Source organism: Oncorhynchus clarkii, chromosome 16 (assembly GCF_045791955.1).
Source record: "Oncorhynchus clarkii lewisi isolate Uvic-CL-2024 chromosome 16, UVic_Ocla_1.0, whole genome shotgun sequence".
Taxonomy (NCBI): Eukaryota; Metazoa; Chordata; class Actinopteri; order Salmoniformes; family Salmonidae; genus Oncorhynchus; species Oncorhynchus clarkii.
In genome coordinates, this window is record NC_092162.1 from 50,553,414 (window position 1) to 50,572,317 (window position 18,904).

Consider the following 18,904-nt stretch of genomic DNA (forward strand, 5'->3'; position numbering starts at 1 on the left):
GATAATGGAGGTGGAGAAGGGAGGTGGAATAAACCAAATTTTTTACACAAGACTCACAGCTGGGGAGAAACCGTGACAGACGATTGGATCTGCTGACTGTGGGAGGAGTGCACCAATCATCCTCAATGGATTTCTTCCTCAAACTGTGGGAAAGTAGTATTTATAGTCGTTATAACAGTGTTATTCACAGTGGACAACCTTACAACTCACTTCCAGCTAAGATTTGTAGTTTAAATTTGTGAGTTTAACTTTGATATAATACACCCATTTTTTGCTGTTAAAACACACTTTTTGATTGTGAATCCGGTGCTACGTCGATGTTGTTGCGTGTTTTTGTCTGCAGATGGCAGTTGCGGTGTAGGTCCTACTGGACTATGGGGGGCGCTGTCACTGGCACCACCTGAGCAACGATGCCTGGAAGTGGACTTATCTGGAGAGGAAGAAAGTAGATGGAGGTGGAAGGAACCTAGCAAACACACAACCACTACAGAAAGTTGTCTCAAGTTTAAACATCCTCTTACATAGAAACCAGCTTTGCTAAATTGGTTATAGCATTTGCTGTCAAAAACATAATGTCTAACACATCCCACTGCAGTGGTGCTCAACCCTGAGGCAGGACACTCACAGTCAGGGCTGAAGTTGCTGGGGTTCTGCCTGTCGCGGGAGGCCACGCGAGCTGACAGTGACTTGCCAAGCTTTAGTGTGAACGAGTTCTTCCTCTGGGAAAGCTGTAGCCGTGAGATCAGCTCTGAGGCTGAGAAGCGACGCCGCTCGTGTTCCGCCATACTGGAGCGGGCTAAAGAGCTTCCTCCGGTGGCCGAGGAATTCTCTACAGCCCCACAGTTCAAGACAGATGAGTGCTCTGACAACTGCAGCAGCTCTGCGGAAAAAGGTGGAGTCTTTCGGGGGTTGGGTGTGTCCCCTGTTGATGAGGGGCTCGTGGCATCTACAGGGTCTCCCCCGATGTCCTCCTCCAGGAAGGAATCGAAGGGTCCTGAGAAGAGGTAGTCGCCATCCAGAATGGGGCTGGCCAAAGAATCGTCACTCAGGCTGTCTGGTGAGTACACTCGCATCTTACGCCCTAGGACACAACACAAAAAAAACTGAGGTGAAGACTTCTCTGCAAACTACAGCCAGTCATATTGGAAATAGGCCTTGTACAAAATATTTCAGAAGTAAGATTTGAAGTGTGATTTTTATGTCCTACAGATGACAAAATGAAGGAGGAAAGAAACATTCTCCTGATGAGGACTAACAGAGAGTTGACAAAGTGGAATGGATAGATACTGTACTTACGGATAGACTTTTCCTTGAGTGAACCCTGTGACGTCCTCCTCTGGGGTCGACAGGTGTCTGGGGTCTGCATCTCCGGAGGCTCATGTGAGGATGGAGAGCCAGGTGACTGAGAGTTACAGTAGTCTGTGTCCTTGTACAGGGAGGACAGAGGGAGGAACAGGGGCAGGCTGAGGGCTGTGTGGAGGGGACGAAACACCGTCGACACCACCATGGGTCTCTCACACTTCTCTTGCCCTGGAGGGTCAGTCCTCCTATCTTCCCGGATAAAAAGCTCAACGTCACCCCCTGGCATCTGAGAGTCTGAAGTCAGGTCCGTATCAGTGTCTTGATCAGGGTTACTCCTCCAGCCGCCATTTTCTGCTTCAGTCCTTGTGTGTTTGCGATGATTCAGAGGCAAAGGGGTGGAGTGCTGAGCGTCTGCAGTAGGTGATCCATGGCCGTTGTCGCTGGGGGTCACAGGCGGCTGTTGCTCCTTCTGACACACGGCGATGTGGTTGTGCTGGCACTGCCGCAGGAGAGGCCTGTCGTCCCGGGCCTCGCTCAAAGCCTGGGACTCGCCTGAGACCGGGAACCACATGCTGGGACACTCTCCTCGGCAACGGAAGACATGGAGGTGAGGCTGGAAGTCAGGGAGAGGGGAGAATCCATACCCGGGAAGCATGACTGAGAGAACACATGGGAAATGCAGAAGAAAGGAGAAACAAGTTTTTGCAATAAACTTCAAAATGCTAACATAGTATCCTCTTGCCATATCTGGTAAAACAGCACCCACTGAGCATGGTTACGTGCACACAATAATACCATTATTATAGATTATAGATTATCAGATTAATATAATAGTGTGTTTAAAACGTTTACATGCTTTGCAAGAATAACCATTTCCCTAATAATCCTGTTTACATGGACATATTTGAAATCAGGCTACCTGGTGGGACTTAAATAAATGCAGAAAAGGGAGGCTTGCGCTACAGGTGCACATGTGCAGATCAAATTCACAGCCGGAGTGCTGATTAAACTGTTTACATGTCTAATAATTTGAAAGAAAAAAGAAAACCAGGTGTTTTAATCGACGTATGCTTACTTCGATTTTGACCTTATTATGACAAGCAGAGTAAGGTGTTTACATGACTATTTCCATACTTGGCCTAGTGCCATAATCAGTTTAATATCGAATGATGTGTGCACTCAGTGTAGGCTATATTGTATTCACTAATCACTATTAAAAGGAACATTTCATCATGTGGTCTCTCATTCAGGCTTCCCTCTATACGAGACATGGTATGTTAAATTGAAAAACTGAGTGAGACAGCTATTAACCACTGGTGGAGACAGTTATATCCTTATATGGAAGGTGTTGCTGTTGTACATAAAGCAAACCTGCTGTAGCACAAGTACCAAATGCAGTACAAAACGACTCATCCGCTAGTTTGTTTATAGTTTGTGTATGCCAAAACAAACCAATCAGGTCCCCTTCACAAATAATTGTCATGGTTTTGTAATGTATACTGTTATCAAATAGTACGTTTCCTGAAATACTTTCAGTTGTTCTATCTCTCTCTTGTGGCAGTGTGAAAGATGTACTGTATACTCGCAAAGGAAGATGTCTGTTCATTGGAGCAAAATGGCAGTTGAACATGGACGCATGAAACCCCCCACCCCCTCTCCTCTAGGTCTGGCTCTGTGCTGCAGCTGAGAGTGTCTTCCTGCTCTAATTAAAGACTGCACCACACACAGCTCTCAGCCCCCTGTACTTATCCTCTACCTAACCCCCCCCCCCCCCCCCCCCCCCCCACACACACACACACAAACCTCCTTTATCTACAGATGGCATGCTGAGCCAGGCCAGAGCCACACACATTCAGCCATAACCCTTCACAAAGTGCGCCCAAACCAAGTGAGACTACATATTCAGTCCTCGTCACCTTTCACCTGACAATATAGACCCATCTATCTCTCACAGTGTTTAATCTTTAACCTGGTTGTTATGACATGATCAGCAGTCTAGAGATTCAGAGAGACCGAGAGAAGGGAGAGGGATTCTAAGAGATTGAGGGAGAGAAAAAGAGAGAGTGACCCACAAATGATTCCCCCACTAAGCCATGGAAATTAGGTTGGCACTTTACACTAGTGTTACTTACTATAAACAAATTGGGGGGAATTCAGACTGGAGTTACATGCATGTAGCTTGAGCACTTTTCTCTCTATGCGTATTCTGGCCTTGAACATGGGGAAATGCCAGTGCCAGCAAGGTACGGTACGCATTTGGGGAGGAGATCAAAGAAATGTGTGCGTCTACATACGCAGTATTCTGACCTTGACTTAATTGACTAATAATTCTAGCACCTGAACGTGTGAGGAAACAATGAATAAGGTTAAGTGTACCTGTCAGTTCCAAGTGGAAAAAACATCTATACTGAACAAAAATATAAACGCAACAGGTCCCATGTTTCATGAGCTGATATAAAAGATCCCAGAAATGTTCCATATGCACACAAAGCTAATATCTCTCCATTTTTGTACACAAATGTATTTATATCCCTGTTTGTGAGCATTTCTCCTTTGCCAAGATAATCCATCCACCTGATAGTTGTGGCATATCAATAAACTGATTAAACAGCATGATCATTACACAAGTGCACCTTGCACCTGATCGTACAATTGGCATGCTGATTGCAGGAACGTCCACCAGAACTGTTGGCAGATAATTTAATGTTCATTTCTCTATCATAAGCCACCTCCAACATTGTTTTAGAGAATTTGGCAATATGTCCAACTGGCCTCACAACCGCAGATCATGTGTTTTTTTTATTTCATTTATTTAGTTAGGCAAGTCAGTTAAGAACAAATTTTATTTACAATGACAGCTAAACCCAGACAACGCTGGGTCAATTGTGCGCTGCCCTTTGGGACTCCCAATCACGGCTGGTCGTGATACAGCCTGGAATTGAACCAGGGTCTGCAGTGATGCCTCTAGCACTGAGATGGAGTGCCTTAGACCACTGAGACACTCGGGAGCCCACACCAGCCCAGTATTTCTGTCTGTAATAAAGCCCCTTTGTGGGGAAAAACTCATTCTGATTGGCTTGGCCTGGCTCCCCAGTGGGTGGGCCTATGCCCTCCCAGGTCAACCCATACCTGTGCTCCTGCCCAGTCATGTGAAATCCATAGATTAGGGCCTAATGATTTTTCTCTCGACCTGTGTGCCCGTTACAAACTTTCATTCATAGGCTAGGTTGTAGCAACCTCATGATGGATATAGGGAAAATGTGAGTATCATGTAGTATAAATCTATTGATGTTACATTGAATTGGGTGCATGGATATGGACAGGTTATAGACCATAGAGAAAGAGTGACTTGAACTGGATACTGTCTTATTGTACCTTTATCAGTGGCAGTCGGTGCCATTTAAGATGAGGGAATACGATTATTTTTGCTGTAATAGAAAAAGGCCATGCTCATGAACAAAAATAATCGCATTCCCTCATCTTAAATGGCACCGACTGCCACTGATAAAGGTACAATAAGACAGTATCCAGTTCAAGTCACTCTTTCTCTATGGTCTATAACCTGTCCATATCCAGTCTACCACTGTGTCCCTACTATCATACAGAAAAACATGTAACACCTTGCAACCCTGCAATGTCAAATCAAATCAAATGTATCTATATAGCCCTTCGTACATCAGCTGATATTTTTATTTTACCTTTATTTAACCAGGCAAGTCAGTTAAGAACAAATTCTTATTTTCAATGACGGCCTAGGAACAGTGGGTTAACTGCCTGTTCAGAGGCAGAACGACAGATTTGTACCTTGTCAGCTCGGGGTTTAAACTTGCAACCTTCCGGTTACTAGTCCGGTTATTAGTCCAACGCTCTAACCACTAGGCTACCCTGCCTTCTCAAAGTGCTATACATAAAAATCTGCTCAATGTCTGCCCATTCCATCTAGACACCTAATCTACTCAGAACTACCAACAAGGGCATCTCAATAAATGTATCCGAGTAAGTTATGTATTCATTCAAAAGGCTTAAAAAGTGTCTTTGGTTGTATAGTGTTATTTGGGAGTGTTATGGACTTTGGCATAGGCGTTTCCCCTGTCATTTTAATAGGCCACAATAAGAAAGAATGTCTACATTGTTAATGAGTAGCTAGTACACTGGAATCTCTTTTATAACAGTTTTGATTAAATAACATTTTTTATGTGCGGCATAATCCCTTATCAGACTCATAACATGGATACCATAAATTCAATTTTGATGCATCGTTATAAAAAAAGTCTCCATGCCTGTATCATCAGTCATTTTAAGTTAGCATGTTAGCATAGTTTCAACTCTTTGGTAATAATGTCATGGTTAAGGTTGCAAAATACCGGGAACTTTCAATAAATTCCCTGGTTTTCCAGAAATCCTGGTTGGAGGATTCCGGATTTCCTGCTTACGGGCTACCGCCAACCGGGATTTCAGGAAAACCAGGGAATTTATTGAAAGTTATTTAATTCCTAGTCATAGTCATACATCACTCACTCTGGTATGGGAATCATGGGACTCACTGCAGATAAACAAAACACATTGTGACAGTCACAATTTTCAAGTGGTAATAATAATAGGGTATGATGACTGGTGTCACTGTTTAGCCTTTCAACAGTCCGTCCTCCTCAATCTCAAACAATTTGCATAAATCTCTCTTTATCTCTTTCCAGTTTCAAAGGGTAACCATAAGTCAGGGGACAGACAGAGACCTGTCCTGAAGATGTGCGTATTCTCCCTCATGTCTCTCATCCAGAGTTATGGGGTCTGTTATGGGATGTGTGTGTTTGAGCAGGCGGAGTGGAGTGGCCTGGCGGTGTGGTGTGACCCCATCCTGTATGTGTGTGAGAATGCAGTGAAGTCCTGTCACATCAGGACACTAATTTCCCTGTAGTAGACTGGGGGACTCTGCCACTATGCCATAGACATAATATATACAGTATTTCACACCATTGGACTCTCCACTATGCTGGTGAGGCAGCATAGCACATTCCCATTCAAGTTAAGTTATAGTAATTAATCTTCTATGTGCAAAGTGGTATCGGACAGTAGGACAAACTGAGGGTATAGCACTCTGGAGGAGATTGTCAAACTTTTCCTCCACTAGCACTGAGAATGTGAGAAGATTTATTTGTTATTGGAAATATCCCTTGGGTGCAAGAGGATACTGAGATGAAAATTACATTAAATGTATTTACAATGAAACCCCACCTGAAAAGCGATTGCAACTTCAAACATTCGGAACCACCTACTGCGACCATTTTCTCAAAATCAAAAGACTAAAGTGTCTAGTCTAGTCATAGACATGAAAGGCTGGATAGATGTTTTTAAAAAGGGGCATTCAGATTTTCATTTGTCTGCTCCAGACCCACAGGTGAGGTTCTGAGGCCATGGAGTAGAAAGAAATCCCCCTTAATGTTGATACTTGGTGTGGGTCCTAATCCTGTTCAGAGCCTGGGGCAGCTACTCCTTCCCTATTAAGACATACTGACAACCTGGCTTACCCTGACACAAACAATGGACATACAAGGAGCACCTTGGGGGACAGACACACCTGAGCCTAGCGAGAGAGTGATTTCAGCTGTCTTTGACTGAAAGAGACAAAACATTAGAAAGGTGTCCTGTTAAATATTTGACCTCCGACAATCTCGGACTTGTTGCTCGAGAGTCGGGATTCCAGCTAACAGACAGCACAAACAACAATATATTATTTAAAAGCCCACAAAAATGTGTAGAATCTCGCATGTAAATGACAAGACGTGCAGCTTTGCCTTCCCCCTCTCGGGCACCAGTACACCCTGCCCCCTCCACAATACTACCCCCCCTCCCCTCTCCCCTCCATCAAAGAGACAGACTGGGTGAGGGAAGAAGAGCAACATACTCGGTTTAGTCAGGGGGATGAGTTTTAGACCTGGGTTCAAATACTATTTGAAATCATTAAAAAACTTGAGCTGTTCATTGCAACAGAGCTTCCCTGCTGCAATTAACCAATAAAAAAGTCCCAAAAGTGTAATCCCGCCCACCTAGCACTCCAGGCTGGCTAAAGCAAACCCTCAAAGTATTTGAAAGATTTCAAAAGGAATTTGAGTTTATGAAAGGAAGTACACTTGTTTCTTCACTCAATTCAGATATAAAAAGTAGGCTACTGATGAACTACAGACCTGCCATCACAAAGCAAACGGAAGGCCTGAGATATTTGTACTTTTCAACAACATTTTGTCAGATCCACTCAAACAGCTTTGTAGGGCCTCCCGGGTGGCACAGCGGTCTAGGGCACTGCATCGCAGTGCTAGCTGTGCCACCAGAGACTCTGTGCTCGCGCCCAGGCTCTGTCGCAGCCAGGACCGGGAGATCCGTGGGGCGACGCACAATTGGCCTAGCGTCATGAGGGTTTGGCCGGTAGGGATATCCTTGTCTCATCTCGCAGTGCACGCTAACCAGGTGCACGGTGTTTCCTCCAACACATTGATGCGGCTGGCTTCTGGGTTGGATGCGCGCTGTGTCAAGAAGCAGTGAGGATTGGTTGGGTTGTGTTTTGCCTCTCCCAAGCCCATATGGGCATTGTAGCGATGAGAAAAGATACTAACAATTGGATACCACAAAATGGGGGAGAAAGGGGGTAAAAAACAAAACAAAACAAAAAACAGCTTTGTAGGTGTTCTCTGCACCCAAACTGTCAATCAAAGATTGTTTGATGATCTGATCATGGGCCACTGTACATTCTGCTGATGCATCTCTTGTAATTCAAGTATTGTATTCTCTCCATTCCCTGTGTCTGTTTTCTCCTTCTTTCTCTCCTCCAGTTTGGAACCAAGCCAGACTTTTTTTGTTGTCCTACTCTCTCCTTTATCTTCTGGACAGGTATGGACAAGTCAACTGAGGGTGGCTTGTTTTGAAACATGATCAGGGTAGGTAGAGAACCCACCTCGAAGCTGACCATGTAGTAGGTTTTGCCTGTGGGGCGAAGCTACAAATGAATAAAAAAAACGGAGAAGGAAAAAGCACAGCATCATTAGGATTAGGAGGTGAACTAGAGCGAGGACAAAGTACTCTATAGTTCTCTCTCAAGTTGGCATATAAATTAGACGCTGTATCTTGCAGCCATATCTGGGGTTCATTTTTTAACAGAATACTAACAGGGAAAACTGAAGGGATTAACTCATGAAGAACACTGTACAACTCTCTTTGATATAAAAAAAAAACTGTTGAACTTTATTGTGAGACAGAAATGTATTCTTGTGCATGTGTGAAACATGCCCCATTGCATGTTAGATGCTGTGGGCTGGGGCCATAGCCAACTCTTGCTTGGAACAGCCTGCAGGCTTCAGCTCTAGCTTCAGCTCTTGCACAGGTGTGCAAGCAACACTGTTAGGAAGGGCATTTCACACATAGCCCCAGGGCCCCACTGCTCACGCTCATTTGCGAATCTAATCTTTTTCAAATACTTTCAAAATATGAGATATCATCCAGGGAAAAAGATCATGCTGTTTGATTGTTTTATGTTATGAATGTTTAGATGTATCCTTCCCGCCCTTCCAAGTTTGATCAATGTATGTATCAACAGGATTTCACTACAGAAAATGTGTCAAAACTTCAATAATCAATAGTATTTTTTTAATTATATGTACATGATAGAGACATTCGACTAGTGATTGCTTTATGCTCTGACAGAAGAGGGCCAGCAAGTTAACTTCCAAATTCATTACCGACCAGCCCCCAAACAAGAACCTTTGACAAATGCAGGCACTTTGCACATTCCTTGAATAGCTAGGCTCTCGTCATTCCTCTAAAAATTCTCAGTAATCTGCAACAGGAGACAAACAAAGGGACTGGACTTTCCACATGCAACAGAAAAAAGAGCTGCCACTAAGCCAAAGGATAAGAAAGTGGTTCGCCCCGCTCCATTTATTTTATGGGTGGGTTGTCTTCTCAAATGAAAAAAAAAATCATTTTGGAAACCAGGTCAAAGCAAATAGTGAGGGCATTTAACATAATACAAAAAGCTGTGTACGTCTCACCACCCTACCCCTCCTCTCATGTTCAGTTCTCCTAATTCAAAGCCAGACCGTTTGTCTAAGGGCTAGCCATACAGCTAGGATTGTATGCAACAGTTGGATGGATGGATGGATGGATGGATGGATGGATGGGAAGGATGTGGCACAGCGTCCTGTCTGGCTTCCCTGCAGTGGCAGTGCATGTAGATGCACATAGTCAGATACACCTCCAGCCAACCACACCAATGCATATGTGTACACTCAGGCACAAGTGCACACAACGCACACACACAATCTGAGTGACAGGTGATGGGGCAGGTGCTCCAGACTCAGAGAGATGGAGGGGAGGGAGGACATGGGAGGATGGAGGTAAGGTGAAGGAACGGGCTGGAGGGGAGGGCGAAGAGGTGGAGGGGTGTACTGCAGTAAATTGAGTTGTAAATCTGAAGGCACATCACTCTCGAATTAAAAAATATATATATATATATCTGCCACGTGTGCAAACTCTCCTGCCTCTAGGTCACCAGACTATTATGGTGTACACCTGTCACCATCGTTATGCGTATCAGCGCATAATGACACTCACCTGGACTCCATCACCTCCTTGATTACCTGCCCTTTATATTTCACTCCCTTTGGTTTCTTCCCGAGTCGTCATTGTTTCTGCGGTGTTCGTGTTTTGTATTATGTTTAGTTTATTGATTAAATCACTCACTCCCTGAACTTGCCTCCCGACTCTCAGCGCACACGTTACATTATGACACCTCGCCTAAGGGAAGCATCAGGAACTGTTTTTTTGTTTTTTTGTTATTTTTGTTTTGGTGGTGATGTCGGGTCCGGGTGTCAGAACCGGGGCTACCTGGGAGGCCTCAGCTGGTTTGTCGGATTCCCCTGCCTCAGCGGGCTCGACAGGCTCCCCACGCGCCGGGGAGGGGGCTCTGTCATGCATGCTCTCTCCAGCGCCAGTAGGTCACCATGCTCCCTCAGCGGGCTCACGTCTCAGCCGGTCCGTCAGGTTTCTGTGCCTCAGCAGAGGTGACCAGTCCGCTCCTGATCCCTGGGATCGTCCCTGTGGTTGGCATCCTGCGGCTGGAGCCGAATGCGCCGGGGAGGGGGCACTATCATGCATGCTCTCTCCGGCGCCCTAGGTCACCATGCTCCCACGCCTCAGCTGGATCGACAGGTTCCCGCGCCTTAGCAGAGGTGACCGGTCGGCTCCTGATCGCCAGGACGAAGAGGAGGTACTGTCACGTATGCTCTCTCTCCGGAACTCTAGGTCGCCGTCCACCCATGCCTTAGCAGAGGTGACCGGTCAACTCCTGATTCCTTGGATTGTCATTTTGGTCGGCTTACTGTGGCCGGAGCCTTGAGTCGGGGAGGGGGTACTGTCACTTGTGCTCCCTCTCCGGACTCTAGGTCACCAGGTTGCTAGTTATGGCACACACCTGTCACCATCGTTACGCGCATCAGCGCATAATGCTACTCACCTGGGCTCCATCACCTCCTTGATTCCCTGCCCTTTATAAGTCACTCCTTCTGGTTTGTTCCCGAGTCGTCATTGTTTCTGTTCCATGTCTGTGCGTTGTTCGTGTTTCTTGTTTTTGTATTATGTTTCATTTATTGATTAAATCACTCACTCCCTGAACTTGCTTCCCGACTCTCAGCGCACTCGTTACACTATCACTCAAGTAGGTCCGTCATTCAACTATTAACTGACAGCAAAAAAAACATAGTATATCCACATTGTTTAGTTATCATGTTATGACTAAGTTTATAGTAAGACACAGGTAATTTTGCAGGACTGAGAATGTTGGTTCAACATATTTTTGCCTTTATCACTGTGTCGGTGGTCACATATTTTTGCCTTTATCACTGAGTCAGTGGTCAATTGTGACCACCGACGCAGTGATAAAGGCAAAAATATGTTGAACCAACATTCTATCAGTCAACATACCTACGAACATCAATGGAATATTTGGTTGAAAACGCAAGGTCAAGGATCATGTGCTACTGTACTTCTGCTATTGCATTCACATAAATAGACACTCTGTGATACTGTGAAAGGTTTCCACTACAGCTGTGTTGTCTGTGGAGTCTGAGTCAGTCAAGTTATGGCTGTCTCCTTCACCTCTCCCAGACAACAAACATTACTATATGGCTGTGACTATCCAGACTGTGGGCAGACATTTATGGTCTGATTCAAAGAGCACTTTAGTCACTCAACTTTACAGATTTGTTCTGGTATATTTTAGCATATTTGCCCATATGGTGAAATTACCATGTCAATACTTTCCTTCCCACAACGATAAATTGTAGTGCTAAAATTGCATGCTTAGGAGCAAAACACTGAGGGGCCGATTCCGACATGAGTTAAGCGCTTGTAAATGGAACGGATTTCCCTTTTTATCCCCTTTTCTCTCTATGCGAATTCTGACCTTGAACTTAAGCATGGGAATAGCATGCGATTCGCCTGCTATTAATTTGGGGTAGAGATCTAATAAATGAAGGTGTGACGGAGGTGTGTCTAGAGATACACTGTATTCTGACGTTGACTTAATTATCTCATAATTCCACCACCTTTATGCGCGAGGAAACCATTAACAAGGTCTAGCGAACCTACCGGCTCCAAGTGGGAAAAGCCTCTACTTCATTTTTTTCTCTCAATATAAATAACACCATTCTCCATGCACTATAATTTACATCTTGATAAGAGCTATTGATAAGAGCTAGGTAAATGAGTAATCCGTTTGGATAAGGGAATTGTAAATATAAATGACACTTGTTTTAGATATATTTTACCTTATAAATCGCTGGTGACAAATGTGAAACCAGTCATAGGGCAGAAACTGAAGCATATCAACATATCGACTCATCATGTTGGTCATATCATGTTGGTTTTGTCCAACATGTCTCTGGACCTACTCACTGCCACAGTCATACTCTGGACCTAGTTTTGTCACATGGAATAAATGTTGTGGATCTTAATGTTTTTCCTCATAACCCTGGACTATCGGACCACCATTTTATTACGTTTGCAATCGCAACAAATAATCTGCTCAGACCCCAACCAAGGAGCATCAAAAATTGTGTTATAAATTCTCAGGCAACCCAAAGATTCCTTGATGCCCTTCCAGACTCTCTCTGCCTACCCAAGGACGTCAGAGAACAAAAATCAGTTAACCACCTAACTAAGGAACTCAATTTAACCTTGCGCAATACCCTATATGCAGTTGCACCCCTAAAGACTAAAAACATTTGTCACAAAAAACTAGCTCACTGGTATACAGAAAATACCCGAGCTCTGAAGCAAGCTTCCAGAAAATTGGAACGAAAATGGTGCCACACCAAACTGGAAGTCTTCCGACTAGCTTGGAAAGACAGTACCGTGCAGTATCGAAGAGCCCTCACTGCTGCTCGATCATCCTATTTTTGAACTTAATTGAGGAAAATAAGAACAATCCAAAATGTATTTTTGATACTGTCGCAAAGCTAACTAAAAAGCAGCATTCCCCAAGAGAGGATGGCTTTCACTTCAGCAGTAATAAATTAATGAACTTCTTTGAGGAAAAGATCGTGATCATTAGAAAGCAAATTACGGACTCCAAAGATCCTCCAAAGATCAGTTGTCCTGAGTCTGCACAAATCTGCCAGGACCTAGGATCAAGGGAGACACTCAAGTGTTTTAGTACTATATATCTTGGCACAATGATGAAAATTATCATGGCCTCTAAACCTTCAAGTTGCATACTGGACCCTATTCCAACTAAACTACTGAAACAGCTGCTTCCTGTGCTTGGCCCTCCTATGTTGAACATAATAAACGGCTCTCTATCCACCGGATGTGTACCAAACAGGCAGTAATAAAGCCTATATCAGCCTATATCGAATCTTCCATTCCTCTCTAAAATTTTTGACAAAGCTGTTGCGCAGCAACTCACTGCCTTCCTGAAGACAAACAATGTATACGAAATGCTTCAGTCTGGTTTTAGACCCCATCATAGCACTGAGACTGCACTTGTGTAGGTGGTAAATGACCTTTTAATGTGCTTCTACACCTGCATTGCTTTCTGTTTGGGGTTTTACACTGGGTTTCTGTACAGCACTTTGAGATATCAGCTGATGTAAGAAGGGCTATATAAATAAATTTGATTTGATAAACTTTCCCACACAAAAGTGTATGAAATGCTGTGCCATTATGCATAATTTAAATTGTACAGCAGGGATGGGCAGTCTCGAATGTCTTAACTATAGGCTACCCCAACTTTCTCCTAGAACTATCATGTTAAATACTAGCCACTATCAGTATCGACTGTCAGTAGACCTAATAACCACACATTCAACTGTCAATTTACGGTTAGTTCCCTTCAGTTGGTATAGCCTACATTATCATTCAATTTAATTACACTATTTTGTTTACCTTTGGTTCCTCTGTAAATGATGTCAAGGCCATATGGTTGTTGCTGAGGATCATTAGTAACAGTCGATAACATACCAAAAAGGCTAATTAAAACGTTATGGAGTGGAGCACAGACCAAGCCGTAACAGTTTGAACCCTACGCATGGTGGAATACTTGGCTGTGTCATCACAGTTCCATGGTTAGTGCAGATAATAGATGACGGTATATCCTGCTATTGTACACTATTCTTTCTACATTACCACTGGTTGAAGAACTGAGTGTGGCAATTTTCAGAATTAATCAAACCACCATTTTCTTTATTTTGTGCGTACTGGTTGAGGCTCTGCTCACCAGTTTATGATTCATAAATACTTTCCTAACCCTAAATAATCTACAAGATCAGAGTATTTTTAAATCTACCAATTGGTGCTGAAACTAAGACGATTATGCAAATATTTAGATGGCTTGATTATGCATATATTTAGATGGCTTTCTTTCGTTGATCCATAATATTCTACATTTCAGTTAAAGGCATTCAGTTGTACAACTCACTATCCCCCTTTCCCTTTCCTTTATTCTGAACCCGTTCTCTAGATGTATTCTAGTGAGTCTGGACAAAATTCAAACTAAAAGTTACCAGCGTTTTGAAAGAGATGGCTGAAGATAAATGTACTGAAAACCCTATTGAGTGAAAAGTCCACAAGAAGATCTGTTGGCCAGTAAGTGGGAGAGTTTTCAGCGGTTGAATTACATTTATTTAGCGCACACAAGGGAACCACGCCTACAAAGCCCGTTGCTCACCTGCACAAGGTAAGTCTTAATACCAACTACTGAGAAGTGCATAAGAAAGATGTGTGTAAGAAAGGCGTAATTTCCTATGTCCGAATCGGCTCTATGTTATCAAGAGATTTGTTTCATTTCCTGAAGGAAGTTACATTCAACAAACCCAATATTGTGATCTACACTGAGTATACAAAACATTAAGAACACCTGCTCTTTTCATGGCATAGATTGACTAGGAGAATCCAGGTGAAAGCAATGATCCCTTACTGATTTCACTTTTTAAATTCACTTCAAATCAGTGTAGGTGAAGGGGAGGTTCATGTTAAAGGATTTTTAAGCCTTCAGACAACTGAGACATGGATTGTGTATGTGTGCCATTCAGAGGGTGAATGGGCTAGACAAAAGATTTAAGTGCCTTTGAACAGGGTATGGTACTAGGTGCCAGGCGCACCGGTTTGTGTTAAGAACTGCAACGCTGCTGGGTTTTTCACGCTCAACAGTGTCCTGTGTGTATCAAGAGTGGACCACCACCCAAAGGACATCCAGCCAACTTGACACAACTGTGGGAAGCATTGGAGTCAACGTGTGCCGCCATCCCTGTGGAACGCTTTCGACACCTTGTAGAGTCCATGTCTCGACAAATTGTGGCTGTTTGGGGGTGGGGGGTGGGTGCAACTCAATATTAGGAAGATGTTCCTAGTGTTTGGTGTACTTAGTACCTGTTGAACCTTTTTATGTAACGTGGTTCATTGGCTCTTAATTTTTCTGTACAGATCATCGTAAAGGCCTGGAGTGTAGCAGCTGTTGTACAGGCATCAGTCTCCACAAGCAGAGATCTACTATTGGTCTGTAGGCAAATCAGTAGCACAGATTCAGACATATATCCTCGCACATCCACTCAGACATAAGCACACACACACACGCACACACAAACAGATAGTGCATTGTCATTGGGAAAAGGCTTAGTCATAAGCGAGACAGACTAAATTACTTGTGGGTATTCTCTACCCGCACCACCTTGGTTCACCCTCTCTTGCTACAGCCATTAATAATATAATAAGTTAGTGCTACATCAATCTGTATCTAAACTAGAAGTCTTTGAGGACATGACCTAAATCAAATTTAGTTTGGGAAACAGAGCAGATAAGAGCATGCTTGCATCCCAAATGGCACCCTATTCCCTATGTAGCACACTTGTTTTGATCAGAGGCTCTGGTCAAAAGTAGTGCACTACATAGGGAATAGGGTGCCATTTGGGAGGCACACCATAATCTGGCAGGCACACCATAATCTGGCAGGCACTAAACAGTTATATTGCTGAACTGTTGAATGTCAGTATTGAGTCATTTGTTTGTTCCTCGTGATGGTGTGTAAACAGCTTAGCTAGATTGCAGTTCCTATGAGACACTGAGTTAAATGGGCAAACAAACATACCTGGAGGCAGAGCGTGGGAGAGAAAAACACTCTCCCTGCAGAAACACTGCTGTGAAAAACACACAAACACAAACACGCACACAGACACACATGGTTGCTCCTCAGTTTACAGTGGAGTCACTTGAAAGATCCTGAAGGTTTATGGAGAGGGCCTCCAACTGATCTGGTGTAGACTAAGACTTGAAAGGAGTGTGTGCGCACTACGGCGCCGTGCAGTTTTTTTTAACAATCCTCCCCCCGACATATTCCAAACATGCACTTACCTGCCCTGCAACTAATCACAGCTCCTACTGTAACCATTACACTCCAGCCTCAAAGCCTTGCAAAGCCTCATTTCCCATGCTATGCCCAAGGATAGGGAACTATTACTGATGCAAACAATGCTTCTAATGGAATATTTTGCCATTCCATTGTATAATTGATGTGAACGGTTGAGTCTGTACGTGTGGTGTTTCTAAAGTATCTCCATGTATTGACAGATGCGTGTGTATTTTACATGTATTATGTAAACGTATACTGCAGACCTACACTATAATGACTCATCGACTGTAAAGTCAGTCTCTCTGGATTACAGTGCACGTCAGGGATGGTTATTATTATTTATTGAGCCTAGTTTACTGTATTATGTGTAGAGATGTTAAATGTACTTTAAAATAAAGTTTAATTTCCATAACAGTGAAATAGTATAGAATGCACCCCCTATGATACTGAACATGTACCCTTGAACTCTCAAACTGTCTCACTCTAACAGCACACCATGTGTAATTGAAACAGACTGCACATTGGAGGAACACACGCTCCCAGTAGAATTGCCATGAAAATAACAATAAAACAAAAACACCCTCAAGTTGACATTGTATTAATATAATGTCAACTTGAGGGTGTTTTTGTTTATCTTTGTTTTCATCTACCTCTAAATCTGTGCATCTGACATGCAGCAATGCAGTCTGAAAGTAGCACCATGGCACTGTTTTGACTCACCCTCCCAAAAAACAGGACAGCTTAACTTTCATATGCAACATCAAAATCCACCACCCCACCCGAAGGTCACAATAACTAACAACGGTACACACTTGGTTAGTGTACACTTCAACATTGCATTGCACACAGAGCAATATATACAAATATGTATGGATAGATGGGCTGTACTACCTCATGGGTATCAGTAGCTTCTGAGCTGGATGGTTGCCAGCGACAGTGTGTGAATCCAGGCCATCCTAGCGTCTGGCTGAGGCTCTATGTGCTATCCATGACTGCCTTGTGTCCCTCCCAGCTTCATTCCCTTCAGGTCTTCTTCAGATTTTTACTCCACTCGTCCAGAAAGTAGGGGACAGGGTCCCGACTCCTCCGTTGTGTCTTTATTTTCTTCTCCCTCCAACAAAAAACAGGAACTTTAAACGAAAAAAAAGTGCTCGCTGGTCTGGTTACTTACCATGCAGATCCCTCTTTAGGCTTCTGCTCTCCCTCTCCTCGTTGACAATCCCTCTCGTCCCCTCTCTCTCTGCTACAGTTGGGGAAGTGCACTCTCTCCCGTTCTCTCTCCTCCCTCTCCCCCTCTTTTTCTCTCGGCCTCTAATAGTTAGTGTTGCATTTCAACACCTGCTTATAGAAAGAGATCGAGAGAGGAGTGTGCTAGCAGCCATCTGTGTGAGAGAAAATGTTTTCCTTTCTGTGAATATGTGTGATAGTTTGTCTGTGTGTGTGTGTGCGCATGGGTCAGATCCTTGTGTGTCAACAGAAATGCACTGAAAGTGGATAGAAGGCAAGTAGGAGGGAAAAGGGGTGGGAAGCAGACAGTGTGTGCGCTCAGGCGTGTGTCTGTCTGTGTGTGTACTCAGGCCGTGTCTGTGTGTGTGTGTATGCGTGTGCGCCCATGCAATTAAGTAAGTAGCTAAGTATCAGTTTGGAGAAAGAAAGTATTTGCAAACGCATGCTTGAACTACTTGGCTTCTCCCTCTCCCAAGCATTATAACTCCCTAATTAAACATAAAAAATGGTTACCTCGGTCAACCCTCTACTAAGCAGTGGTGAGAGAAAGTCTAATTGTCCTCATTTTAACAGTTTTCCAGATTTTATCAATAAAAAATTCAAAAGTTGTTCTTTCATCATGTCACTATCAACAAACCAGAAATCTATCAAAAAAACTCAGTTGCCAGTTAATCTGCTATCATTAAAACTCTACACAATATTGTGTATTCCATCTTACAATGGCAACTTGTTTGTGGTTACATGACAAGCAGGTTTGGGGAGTATTGGATTACATGTAATCTGTTACGTGTAAGGGATTACAAAAAAAACGGTAACTGTAATCTGTTATGATACCAGCAAAAATATTGTAATCAGATTACAGATACTTTTGAAAAACTAGATGATTACTTCGAGGATTACTTTTAAATTCAGAAAGGAGGTTTGCAAAACAAATCTTTGAAACGTCTTGTTGTTTTCCCAATGACATTCAAATCAGCATTGAAAAAAGGCTTTTTGAAACCAGTGAAACATGGCTCTTGCACAGCTGCACAGTGCAGATCCCAGCCTATGGAATAAAAGTGGGGCTTTCATTGCTCAATCTAATTCATGCAGATAACACTTTTTAATCCATAGCCCTAATGGACACATGTTCAAACTCGTACACTTTTGATAGACTTAAAGGGGCAATCTGTAGTTGCTAAAACAATTTTATATATATATACATACATACATACACACACACACACACACACACACACACACAGTACCAGTCAAAAGTTGACATACCTACTCATTCCAGGGTTTTTCTTCATTTTTACTATTTTCCACATTTTAGAATAGGGAAGACATCAAACTATGAAATAACACATATTGAATCATGTAGTAAGCAAAAAGTGATTTTTCAAGAATATAACTTAAACTAAGCTCATGAGGCATTTATAACTGTCACACTACATAAGAACCCAAAATATAAGCTTGTTTTTCTCCAATGTTTGTAAACTTTGT

At 43.2% G+C, this 18,904-nt stretch overlaps 1 protein-coding gene across 1 annotated transcript in view; it reads right to left on the minus strand.

Annotated features, from left to right (window-relative positions):
- The window catches only part of LOC139368652 (Rho guanine nucleotide exchange factor (GEF) 19), a 32,724-nt gene extending 15,060 nt beyond the window's left edge, over positions 1-17,664 (minus strand). Inside the window, exons 1-5 of the mRNA XM_071107810.1 lie at positions 17,084-17,664; positions 1,297-1,959; positions 626-1,081; positions 289-430; positions 58-143 (exon numbers count right to left, since the gene is read on the minus strand). Coding sequence (XP_070963911.1) covers positions 58-143; positions 289-430; positions 626-1,081; positions 1,297-1,957 — 1,345 coding nt within the window. The 5' untranslated portion in view covers positions 1,958-1,959; positions 17,084-17,664. The remainder of the gene's footprint in view (positions 1-57; positions 144-288; positions 431-625; positions 1,082-1,296; positions 1,960-17,083) is intronic.
- Positions 17,665-18,904: the final 1,240 nt, after the last annotated feature.